The 12,586-nt window shown below is 59.6% G+C and overlaps 1 protein-coding gene across 6 annotated transcripts in view; it reads left to right on the top strand.

The window, feature by feature from the left end:
- TTC7B (tetratricopeptide repeat domain 7B) overlaps nt 1-12,586 on the top strand; it is a 263,594-nt gene that overhangs the window by 226,085 nt on the left and 24,923 nt on the right. For 5 of the 6 annotated variants that reach the window (XM_043472771.1, XM_043472773.1, XM_043472776.1 and 2 more), the window contains 2 exons: nt 723-863; nt 11,528-11,730. In XM_043472771.1, the coding sequence (XP_043328706.1) occupies nt 723-863; nt 11,528-11,730 (344 nt within the window). The remainder of the gene's footprint in view (nt 1-722; nt 864-11,527; nt 11,731-12,586) is intronic. The other variant, XM_043472777.1, reaches the window with a different exon arrangement.

The raw sequence follows: 12,586 nt of genomic DNA, 5'->3' as shown, positions 1-12,586 counted from the left end.
AGTAGCAGCCCTTTGGCCAAATCCCTCTGGCTAGTGAACCGGTCAGGAGGGCTGCCGGCCCCAGCCCCTCAGAAGAGCAGCTTTTACAGAAGAGTAAGGTGGGCGTAGCTTCTTTGCTGTGACCTGACCTCCAGTAGGCTGGTGTTAGCCTCTGCGATAGACATCTGCTTATAGAGCGGGCAAAGTGCGCTGTTTCTGTAGTTTTTAAGTCACGTCCTGGACTATGGCTACAGATCCTTCAAAGACCAGGGAACGAAGTGGGTGGTTGCTGGGTTTGAGAACAAAATCCTCCCCAGCAGACCAGGGTGGTTCCTCCCCTGCCCCCCAGGGAGTCTCCAGGTCCAGGCCCTGGGAGGGGTGCTCTGTCCCCTGCCTTGGTCGCCCTCCAGGCGTGCCGGGTTTCAGCAGCGCGTCTCTGCTGCGTCCCCCTTCTCAGCCCACTCCAGGCTCCTGGAGAGTCCCTCTGCAGTGTAAGCTCTGCTGTGACTCAGAGGGCAGCTGACGCCAAGGACAAGAACTAAGACCAAGGACAGAAACTAGGATGCCAGGTCCTAGCGATCTCATGGGGTGTGACCCTCGAAACTCAGACACCCCCGGGGGAGGGACGTGCGTGCGTCTTCGTCTCGTGTCTGTGTGGGGGCTGCGGGGCGTGCGGGGTTGGCTGGTTCGGTGTCCTTTCGCCTTTGACGCCGTCTTCTCGAACCCCTACCCCAACCCCGCAGGCTCCATCCACGCCACGTCAGTCGCGGCCTCCAGAGTGGAGCAGGCGCTGTCGGAAGTGGCCTCGTCCCTGCAGAGCAGCGCCCCCAAGCAGGGCCCCCTGCACCCCTGGATGACGCTGGCGCAGATCTGGCTGCACGCAGGTACCGCTCTGCCCCCAGCCCCACCCCGCCTCCCGCCACGCCCGAGGGGGGCATGCGCCCGGGGCGGCAGCCTTCACGCAGGAGCAGGGCCACTGCCCCCCAGACCGCCTCTGCCCGGGACCGCAGAGCGCGCTGTCCCGGACCCAGAGCTCCGGCGGGCCTGCTTCAGCTCTGAGCCTCAGTTTCCTCCTCCGCGCCGGGGGGTTCACCGCACCCTCTCCTAGGGTGATGAGCCTCCGTTTCCTCCTCCGCGCCGGGGGGTTCACCGCACCCTCTCCTAGGATGATGAGCCTCCGTTTCCTCCTCCGCCCCGGGGGGTTCACCGCACCCTCTCCTAGGGTGATGAGCCTCCGTTTCCTCCTCCGCCCCGGGGGGTTCACCGCACCCTCTCCTAGGGTGATGAGCCTCCATTCCCTCCTCCGCGCCGGGGGGTTCACCGCACCCTCTCCTAGGGTGATGAGCTCAGCACCCCACACACTCCAGCAGTGACAGTCCCAGAGACCCTGGGAGAGGGGTCGGGGTCCGGGTGACAGACGTCTTCATCTAGGCCGGGGAAGGACAACACTTGTGTCCAGACTCCCCTCTCTGACGGCACTCCTGGCGATCCTCAGAGAGCAAGGCACGTACCCGTGGCTGCCTGAGGGACGCTAGCCCAGAAAGCAGGTGTGACCCCCCCCCACAAGCCCAGTTTCACACGGCTGCTTCTGCATAGCTAGGAAGTCTCCGCAAGTAAATCCAGCACACAGGCATTTTAGCCGTGAGAATCCCCCCGCAGAGCGCAGTGATGGCGGCTGACTTGCTTGCCTGTGTGTAGTTCCGTGTGAAAGGTCACTTCCGCTTCTCAAGTTTCAGCCCTTGATCTGCAAGGCCTTCCCAGGCTTGGCTCCAGGGTGCTCGGTGAAAGCCCAGATCTGGCTGGGGAGCGTGCTTCTTACCCACCACCGCCCATCTGTTTAGTCTGCTTGTGCCAAGGCTAATTGTACGATGCTCAACCTTGTTTGCGACCTTTGTGTAAGAAGACACAATTGGGTTTATTTACCTGGCTTGGGCATGTCCCAGAGCCAAGCTCAGCCAGCACGTTCTGTGTTGGCACCTTTAAATGAGCCGTAACAACGCCCATAAATTAATAAATTATATTCTTCTGAGCAGAAGCACAGGCGAGGGGTGACTCACGGCCGCTCATTGTTCTCCCTGCTCAGACGCTTGCCAGAGTTCGGCCTCTCGGGGGCTCTAGACGGGCTGATGCTGAGGACCCAGGAGCAGCAGCGAAGCCGCCCTTGTGGCTTGGTTGCAGAAGAGCCGGGTCCCCAGTCTAGGACATAATGACTGTCCTCTCCCGTCACCCTCATGAGCACTGATGGCAAAAACCAGAAAGAGAAGCGGTTCTCTTTAGTGTCCAGCTCAGGTGAGACTGCCTGAACTTGCAGGGGGAGTAGCGGAGCAGCGTTGTCCTTCACAATGGGCGTGAAGTCGAGTCACTGTTGTTGTTTTTAACGGGCATTTACTTGGCTGCACCGGGCATCAGTTGCGGTAGGCAGGACCTTTAGTTGCTTTGTGCAGACTCTCAGCTGTGCATGTGGCGTCTAGTTCCCTGACCAGGGATCCAACCCGAGCCCCCTGCGCTGGGAGCGTGGAGTCTTAACCACTGGACTGCCTGGGAAGTCCCTCAAGTTGAGTTTTTGAAGGGCCAAAGTCTGCAAAGCCAGAGGGCTGACGGTGACCCTTCCAGGCTGGACCCAGCTCCCCTGACCCCTCAGGCCCTGCTGTTCTTGCTTGTGTCTCAGAAATGCTCATGACCTGGATGAGGGGCAGTGAGTCCAGGACAGCTTCAGCGGTGGATGCTGGCCCTGCACTCAGAAACCCACACTTTGCTCCTCTTGGCGGGGTCTACCATGACTCTTGGGAAGAAGCTGTGTATCTGCTTCTGAGAGCACTGATGAACTTGGCAGCTAAGATTCTATTTGGAGTTGTCCTAGAAGTTTTATTAATCACGTGGCATCCATTTCTCGTTGCCACAGCCTGTAAGAGAGAATAAGGCTCTCATTGCTATTAATAGGTGTGGTTTTTAACATTCTAGGAGTTGGTGGAATTGAATTCTGGAAAGCAAATGTCGTACCTGCCGTATAAACTCCGAGCAGAATATAAATCACGCTTATGTAGCATGAATAGTGGCATAAATTAGAATCTTAGAGGATTAGTGCCATATTGACTCTTTCAAAGCACTGACTTTGTTTGAGTCAAGATTAGAATTGTGTCATATATTCAACCTAGTCTTTGAAGAGGTAAATTCAGAAAGAATTCATAAAACAAGCTTCCACTGAAATGTAAGGTTTTACCTTATGTGGCTTGAGCTTGACTGCTCTGGGCGGCAAAATAAAAGTGACCCACATTTTTTGAGAATGTATGGAAACCAGGGAACATCTGTGCCCGTCATCAGCACCAGCAATACCGCCAGCTTCTGTAAATGTTGCAGGTTTCAGAGGAAGAAGCTAGATCAAGGCCTGATGCCCCAGGCCATGGATTTCTGTGGCCTCCGTGGGTCTCTTCTCTCCTGGTCGTTTTTTGGTGGTCGGAGTATAGCAGGAGCTGGTGAGGCGGGGCCCGATGGAGGCAGCTCTGGGTTTGAGAGTGGCAGGTGAGGCCACTCCAAGCTGACCCAGACGTCCAGCCTGTTATATAAGCAGGTCCTGGGCCGCTGGGTGTGTGTCTGAAAGGCAGAGAGGTCGTGACTGGGACCCCTGACCCTCTGCTGCTCAAGGGAACAGCCACCAGCCCTGCAGGGAGCTCAGGAGAGCAGGGACACTCGGCCCCTGAGGGCCCCCCGAGCAGGGAGACCGTGCTGGGGCGAACCCCCCGGGCATTTCTGACCCAGAGCCCCCGGCTCCTCCTGGGACACCTGGCGGGTGGGGACACCGTGCCTGGGGCGACCCCTCCTCTGGGCACTTCTGACTCAGAGCCCCCGGCTCCTCCTGGGATACCCAGTGGCCAACCCACGTGGGTTATATGTGTTCGGTCACTTGGTTTGTCTGAACCTATGTGAGAATTTCATTTAAATTATGTTTGAAAAAATCATCCAAGCTCACGGTACACCGTTTAAAGGGCACAAAAGACACGGAATGCAGGCGTCCCCCATCCTGAGCACCGGTCACCTCCCCCCCACGGCCGCCACGTGAGCGGCTGCACCCCCACCAGAGGGGTGATGCTCCCCGAGGCCGCTACCTGTCACATCAGAGGGTGAATCCACTGTGGGAATTCACCATCATTTAACCAATGATCCGCTGATTCACGTTTAGATTATTTCTAGTATTTTCCTGTTACAGACAGTGCATCAGTAAATAACCTTCTGTACATTATTCTGTGTAAGTTCAGTTCAGTTCAGTTGCTCAGTCGTGCCCGACTCTTTGTGACCCCATGAACTGCAGCACGCCAGTCCTCCCTGTCCATCACCAGCTCTCGGAGTCTACCCAAACCCATGTCCATTGAGTTGGTGATGCCATCCAACCACCTCATCCTCTGTCGTCCCCTTCTCCTGCCCTCAATCTTTCCCAGCATCAGGGTCTTTTCCGGTGAGTCAGTTCTTCGCATCAGGTGGCTAAAGTATTGAAGTTTCAGCTTCAGCATCAGTCCTTCTGTGTAAGAGTAATTCCTAGAAGTGGAATTGATAGATCAAAAGTTTTTTCTTTATTTTTGGTAAATTTTGTCATATTGCCTTCCACAACTGTGCCAGTTTGCATTCCAGTCAATAAGGTATGAGGTCTTCCCTGGTGGCTCAGTGGTAAAGAACCCGCCTGCAATGCAGGAGACCCGGGTTCAATCCGTGGGTCAGAGAGATCCTCTGGAGAAGGAAATGGCAACCCACTCCGGTGTGCTTGCCTAGAAAATTCCATGGACAGAGGAGCCTGGCGGGCTACAGTCCCTGGAGTTGGATATGACTTAGTGACTAAACAACAAGATGCGAAAGGCCATTTCCTCAGATCTTTATAGCACAACGAGCTGTCAGACTCCCAGATCTTTGCCAGTCTGACAGGTGGAAGTGGGGTTTCAGTTGTCTGCTCGTGGGTCCTGCCGTTCATCTTAGATACTGAGCCTTTCTTTTCAATTTGTAAGCACTGGTTACGTTTCGTGCCAAAGAAATTTGCCTCGTGTCACATGTGCTGTCTTTTCTCTCATTTAGTTTGTGTTTCAGGGTTTTGTTGTGATTTTTTGACAATTTTTTTTTTTTTTACATTTATCAATCTTTTCTCTATAGCATCTGGGCGTCACATGATGTTTCAAAAGCAACCATCCATTTTTATGGCCTCTTTTCCTAAAAGTTCCAAGTATCTTCCAGTGCTATTTGTAATATATATACCATCTTATAAAGAGGGTCAGAAGGGTTATTTTCCTCTGTTGTACAGAAGGGAAACCCAGGCCAGAGAGAAGCGAGCTCCTCTGTGGTCTCACTGAGACAGGAGTCAGGAGGGCGGAATTAAAGCATGTGATGTTGGTTGCTCCTCATAGACGTATCTCTCTGGGAGTCATAGACCTGTTTCTTTAGAAGCACAGCACGTGGTCACTGGCTGTTGGAAATTTATAGATTCACAGTCCTGGGCTCAACCAGGGTCTTTCTCAAACCAAGCAGCTTCTTGATGCCCACCCTTCAGTATCCCCTTTGGGGATGGCAGCTAAAAATGACTTTGCGGTAGGTGGATAATTTCTGCTTGTTACTTACTAATAATTATAGCTTGGCTTTGGCACCTCTCACCGTCAAAACCAGCGGCTATTCTTAGACATGCAAGATCCGATTTTTGGATTTCTGCTGGGAATGTGAAGCTGTGACCCTCTCACAAACCCCTTGGCCCTGCTGGCCTGTCCCTTCCGCCCTGCCCCCTGCCTGCTTCCTCCTGGCCGCCCGGAGGTGCTTCGGCGGGGTCTCAGGGTGATCCTGCAGCCTGGGCACCAGGCCAAGATAGAGACAGCTCGCAGGCAGTGGCGTGAGGGTCCCTGCACAGGGCGTGCCTGTGGGAGGCAGCCGCAGTGCCCAGGGTCAGGCTGCCCCCCTGCCAGTCTCCGTGGGTCAGCCCCGTAGACCTGCCCCTCCCCTGCCTGGGGTTGGATTCCTGGCCTGCCGCCTGCAGGTGGCTGACGTTTGCCAAGCACCGTGTGTGTGCCTGATCTTATCTCAGGACTTTATGTCTCAGCTTGTTTGGCGCTTGTAATAGCCATATAAAATGTGTGTGTGTGAGTGCGTGTTGAGTTGCTCAGCCGTCTCCAACTCTTTGCAACCCCATGGACTGTAGCCTGCCAGTCCCCTCTGTCCATAGGATTCTCCAGGCAAGAATACTGGAGCGGGTGGCCATTTCCTCCTCCAGGGGACCTTCCCAACCCGGGAACTGAACCCAAATCTCCTGCGTCTCCTGCATTGCAGGCGGCTTCTTTACCGATGAGCCCCTGGGAAGCCCAGCCATATGAGGTATACATACCTTTAGTCACTCCATTTTACACATTAAACACCAGCACGCAGGTCTCCCATCGCCCCGCTAGGGTTACATGGCCAACAAGGGGAGAAACCAGAATCCAGACCCACCAGTGCGGTCCCAGAGCCCCGGCCCCGCCCAGGGCGGCCCCCAGCCGCGCGCCCGAGTCCGGAGGCCTCTGAGCTCCAGGCTCTGGAGGGGGCGGACGGGCGTGTCTCCCTTCGTGGAGTTCAGGCTTCAGCCGCGCTGGCCTCCCCGTGCTGAGAGCCCTGGGGCGGCGGGGCAGGCTCGGGGAGAACGAGAAGGGAGGTCTCCAGGCCAGGAGGAGCCCCGGGCACGCGGGAGGCGGAGGGCGCTCGTGGGTAGGCCGCGGACGTGAGAGCGTGGAGGCGAGACGGCGAGACCGCGGGCGAGGCCAGGGTCTCCTCCCGAAGGGCCGCAGGCGGGAGTGAGGGGACCAGAGGGGGCGTTATCAGACCCGGCCTGCGGAGGGCGGGCGGGGGCCACGCGGGAGCGGGCCGGGAGCGCTGTTCCTGGGACCGCGGGGGCTCTGGGCGGAGGGAAGGGGACGCCGAGGCGTCTTCCGGGTGAAGCTGGTAAGTGTATCCGTGGAGGAGCTTCTGCTGGCCGAGGCGCGGGTGCAGGAGTCCGTGGTGGTGATGATTCTGCTCCCCACCACGGGCGGCCTGGGTGTGGAGAACAGGTGGATATTCAAGCCTTGCTTTAGGTTTGGGCTGGAAACAGAAAGTCGTGCGTGGCGTTTTAAAGGCAAGGAAGGTGAGGAGAAGGCCTGGGAGGGAACGCTGATGGAGAAAGGGACAGCAGGGCCCAGGCCTGAAGGGACGTCCCTGGGGGTCCAGTGGCTAAGACTCCACACTCCCGATGCAGGGGCTCTGGTTTGATCCCTGGTCAGGGAGCTGGACCCCACAGGCCGCACCTGAGAGCTTGTGGGCTGCAGGAGAGCCCTCACCCCACAACTGGGATCCAGTGTAGCACCCCGAAAACATGGGGGAGGAGAGGAAAGCCAAATCGGCGGCAAGCGAGTGGTCAGCAAGGTAGGGGGAAGCTGGGGCGGGGGGAGGCAGTGCTGTCTGTGCAGCCAAGGGGCTGCAGAGGGGCCTGTGCGGAACCCAGGGGCTTGGGTCCCAGGCCAGACTCACCGAGACCCCGGCCCTGCCGCGGGCTGCCGGGACCTGCTTCCCCAGCCCTGCTGCTCCCCCTGCACAGTGACACCATCATGACAACCACACATGGTAACGCACGAGCCTGCAGCAGGCAGCGATCACTCAGGAGCTTCTAAGACAACGGTTTCCAAATCAGCCTGTACTTTTTATGTGTTTTTAAAGGTTATACTCCATGTGTAAACTAAAGTATGATAAAGAATGTATGCTGTATACTATACGGGGCTTCCCAGGTAGTGCTGGTAAAGGCCCGCCTGCAATGCAAGAGTGATAATGAGACGCGGGTTCGATCCCTGGGTCGGGAAGATCCCCTGGAGGAGGGCAGGGCAACCCACGCCGTATTCTTGCCTGGAGAATCCCGTGGACAGAGGAGCCTGGCGGGCTGCAGTCCATGGGTCTCAAAGAGTCAGACATGACTGAGTGTGCACGCACTGTACATGTGTATATATTATGCATATAGTATATACATGCACTCACTATACCTGTCTATATTATAAGAGTATATGCTATATTTTATAGTATGTATATATATTAATTGTATGTCATATTATAATATGCTCAGTAATATTATCAAATGTTCCCCATAGCCCCGTGTTGTACAATATATCCTCGTAGGTTCTTTCATCCCTAATAGTCCGTACGTCTCAGTCGCCTGCCCCTTCCCCTGCCCTCTCCCCTCTGTGAAACAGTGAGTTTTCAGTGGACGTAGGAGCTAGGAGGTGCTGAGAGGGTGGATAAGGAGGAGACAGGCGGCTGTGTTGGGTTTGGCATCTGGGCACTGGTGACAGGGATACATGTGTGAGCAGAGTGTTGGGGACAGAGCCGCCCTGGTGGGGGCGGGGGGCACAGTCCTTGAAGGGAGACCCCTGAGGGGCCAAGAGGAGGAGGTTAGGGGCTTCCCTGCCGGCCGCCACCAGCTCCTCGGGTGGCAAGTCAGGGTCAGCCCGAGGGTCAGAGGTTCAGGAAGCAGCAGGGAACTTAGGAAACCAACGGGGCCAGGGACGAGGTGTGTCACAAACGCGGTGAAACACGGCCCCTAGTCTCACCATCGCCGATGTGAAGGGGTCGCCCTTGACAGTGGACGCAGCCGTTTGCAAGCTCGGAAACAAATGTCAAATGTGCAGCAGGACCCCGACGGGGCTTCCGTGAGGGCAGGACGTGGGCTGCACTCCTCGCGAGGATGGCAGGTCCAGTGGGGGTCCCAGAAGAGCTCAGGGCCGGGACCCACCCATGAAAGCAGAGCCCCTGCCTCCTTCCCCTTCCCGAGTCCCCCAGAGCAGAAGCAACAAAGGGCCTTCCATGGGAGCTGATAAGGGTGGCGGGCTCCCCAGGTCTGGTGACTCTGCTGGGGGGCAGGAAGCATGTCGGTTCGCAGGACCTCTGTCCTCCTGACCCTCATGCGATTTCCACATGAAAGAGCCAATTCACGAAGGCAGCAGAGCCCGCGCACTGCCCAGGAAGCCAGCACCAGCTTGCCCAGCTTGTTTCCCAGGCTCGAAGCGCCTCTCCCTGGGGAAGCAGGGTTTGGGGTGAAGGAGTGGTTTGGAGGGGTCAGGGAGCCCGCAGGACCCAGGGGAAGCTGGTGCCCACGCGCCTTTCCCTTGCCCCTTCCCTGCCAGGGACGGCAGAAGGGGGTCTGACGGCATCCGCACCAGGAGCAGCCCTCCCGCGGTCTCAGAGAAGCGCCATGGGCAGCCAGAGCCCCTGGGAGCAGGCACCTCGGTGAGGGGAGCGTCTCTGTCTCCAGGGGACACGCAGCCCTGCACCAGGCGCACGGCTGGCCGGCGGGGTCTGGGCTGGTCAGCAACCACCCCCTCGCCCGGCACCTCCACGCGGTCCCGAGCCCGAGGCAGAGCGTGGGGCCAGTTCTCAGCCTCGCAGCTGACACTGAGTGGGAGCCTGACTAGTGTCCGAAGTTCGATGCAGGAACGGGGACACTGGGCACCCGGGGGCCTGCGGGTGCATCCTGGGCCAGGCCCCCCGGTCAGGAGACCCCCTCACCACTCAGGGGGCGAGACTCCCCAGGCCTGCATCTGCTAACAAGTTCAGAAGGCCATTGTTCCTCTCTTTCACTTGAATTTAGCCCTGGTGAAGGGGTCAGGGAAGGCTGCAGGCTGAGGGGTGCCCAGAGCGGGAGACCCCGAGGAAGGGGTGACCCACCAGGGCTTTGCTGGGGAAGCTGGTCTGCAGCGACTGCGCGGGCTGCACGGAGGGGCTGAGGGGAGACAGGAGCGGGGAAGAGGCCTCGCCTCAGGGAGACGACGCCCAAGGTGCGGCAGAAAACGTAGACGCCTTCTAGTTCTTTTCCATTGCGTACTTTGATCATTCCTAGTCTTGTGTGCATCCGGTTCTACACAGCATATTAATACGTGTGGAGCTTGGAGATATGGGCACAGAAACAGCTTTCTCTGCCAGGGCAGAGGGCAGTGGTCAGGGCAGGGGTGGGTGAGGAAGGGATGGGGCTGCCCTGAGCTGGGAGGAGGCATCGGTGGGCTCAGGGCACAGCAGGCCCCTGAGCGGGGACGGACCGACGAGCGTCTGCATGGCTGAGATGGGCGGGGAGCCTGGCGTCCTTGATGACGCGGGCCTGCGGCTGGAGAGACGGGGGGCCGTGCCCATGGGGCCCTCGAGAGTTGACAGGCCTGGGTGGACTTGGGGGTCAAGGAGGGTCTTCTTCAGAGAGGCCGGGGCTGCGGAGGCTTGGGCCCGCTGTGCAGACAAGGGAGCCCTGAGGCTGCTGGCGGAGCACTCCTGACGCTGCTTTTTGGAAAGGGGCAGCCTGGGGTCTCAAAGCGTGGGGTCTCGGCTTATAGTCCCCACGTGCGGTGGCTTTCCCGTTCGGCCCAGGGCGGGCTTGGGTGGAGCAGCCGTCTGACTTTGTACCCACAGGCATGTCAGCCTCCACCCACGGCCCTTGTCACGCCTGCGGGCTTCAGAAGAACCCGCCGAGAGGCAGCGTCATTGCCCGCCGAGGGGCTGTGCACCTCGCTTGGCCCATCCTTGGACTCAGCCAGCCCCGCTTCTGTAGACGTCAGACCTGAGGGCCGGTGTCCCGGGTGGGCCTGGGGGCCAGAGTCCTCTGGGGGAGGAGTCCTCTGGGGGAGGAGTCCTCCGGGGGCAGGAGTCCTCTGGGGGAGGTGTCCTCTGGGGACAGGTGGGCCTGGGGGAGGTGTCCTCTGGGGGGGAGTCCTCTGGGGGAGGAGTCCTCTGGGGCCGGAGTCCTCTGGGGGCTGGAGTCTTTTGGGGGAGGAGTCCTCTGGGGGGGGAGTCCTCCAGGGGCAGGAGTCCTCTGGGGGCGGGTCCTCTGGGGGAGGGGTCCTCTGGGGGGGAGTCCTCTGGGGGAGGAGTCCTCTGGGGCCGGAGTCCTCTGGGGGCTGGAGTCTTTTGGGGGAGGAGTCCTCTGGGGACGGGAGTCCTCTGGGGGGGGAGTCCTCCAGGGGCAGGAGTCCTCTGGGGGGGGAAGTCCTCTGTGGGAGGAGTTCTCTGGGGGGCGAGATTCCTATGGGGGGAGGAGTCCTCTGTGGGGGGAGTCCTCGGGGGGCGGGAGTCCTCTGGGGGGGGAGTCCTCTGGGGGAGGAGTCCTCTATGGGAGGAGTCCTCCGGGGGGGGAGTCCTCTGGGGGGGGGAGTCCTCTGGGGGGGGGAGTCCTCTGGGGGAGGAGTCCTCCGGGGGCGGGAGTCCTCTGGGGGGGGAGTCCTCTGGGGGCGGGAGTCCTCTGGGGGAGGAGTCCTCCAGGGGCAGGTGTCCTCCAGGGTCAGTGGGCCCGGCAAGCCTCAGGCCCCTCTTGGCGGTGACGGGTGTCTCCTCGAAGGCCCTGCGGGTGTGACTCGCGTGCCCACATCGGGGGCAGGAAGGACGGCCACCCGGCTGCACTCACTTGGGCTGGGGCTGGCTCGGGTCCTGGGCTTCCCGGACTGGCCCTGTCCTGCCCCCGGGGGAGGCCCGCGTCACGGCCGGAGCCCCGGCATCTGCAGGCCATCTGGGGGCGGCGACCCGGGTGCATCTGCCTGTGCTCTCGTTCTCACAGCGGAAGTCTACATCGGCATCGGGAAGCCCGCGGAGGCCACGGCCTGCACGCAGGAGGCTGCCAACCTCTTCCCCATGTCCCACAACGTCCTCTACATGCGCGGCCAGGTGGCAGAGCTCCGCGGGAACGTGGACGAGGCCCGGCGGTGGTACGAGGAGGCCTTGTCCATCAGCCCCACCCACGTGAAGAGCATGCAGCGTCTGGTGAGTCTGGGGGCGCCCCTCTGAGGCAGTGGCAGCTCTGGACCCTCAGCCCGTGTGCTGGTTGCGGATGCACTTGGCCGGCCGGGGGGTCCAGGTGGGCCGTCCCCACGGTGGTCTGCACAGGTGGAGCTCCTAGGAGTGGGCAGCGCACGGCCCGCCTGGGCGCCTGGGCCGTGTGAGGGCAGAGTCTGGGTCAGAGGCCTCGGGCCAGCCGGCCAAGCCACCCTGTGGCCCCGGGCTTAATGAACGCGTTCTTGCAGCCCTGGGCACCATCATGGTCATCTTGATCTCCATGCTGTTGGTAGCAGCCCCCTTGGGGGTGCCCACAGCCCGGGGAGCCTGCAGGACAAAAGTCAGAGCACTTTACATTTTCGGGGGCCCCTTACCTAGAGGGAGCCAAGACCCCAGCCTGTCCCCGAGGCCACTGGGTGGCAGCGACATCCGGTCAGAGGAGGGGGCACAGCCTCCCTGCACTGCGAGGACCCAGGTAAGTCACCCCAGCCTCCTGTCAAATGAAATCATTCAGCTTGCACCCAGAGAGGCCGTGAGTTTCTGTCCAGGGCTAAGGGGAGACGGTTTTGCAACCAATAAGTAAAATATTCTGCAGAGGGTCCCAAAGGCTCCATTCTCCCGCCATTGCTCGCAGTAACATCGCAAAATGTAGACAGAACTGAGCAGCATCTACTGGTTTTCAATGGAAGGCCGGGGCGCCCGGCGTTAGGGACCATGGGACGTGGACGCTACTGAGTCAGCGCTCCAGTTCAGCCCCATCTGTGGTCCTGGGGCACGTGAGCTGGTCACATACCCCCAGGAGCCTCGGCGGTTCTGTGCCTTGAGCCGCTCCTTACCCAGCTCC

This window comes from Cervus canadensis, chromosome 6 (assembly GCF_019320065.1).
Source record: "Cervus canadensis isolate Bull #8, Minnesota chromosome 6, ASM1932006v1, whole genome shotgun sequence".
In the NCBI taxonomy this organism is placed as follows: domain Eukaryota; kingdom Metazoa; phylum Chordata; class Mammalia; order Artiodactyla; family Cervidae; genus Cervus; species Cervus canadensis.
This window is presented reverse-complemented; position numbering and strand designations above follow the sequence as displayed.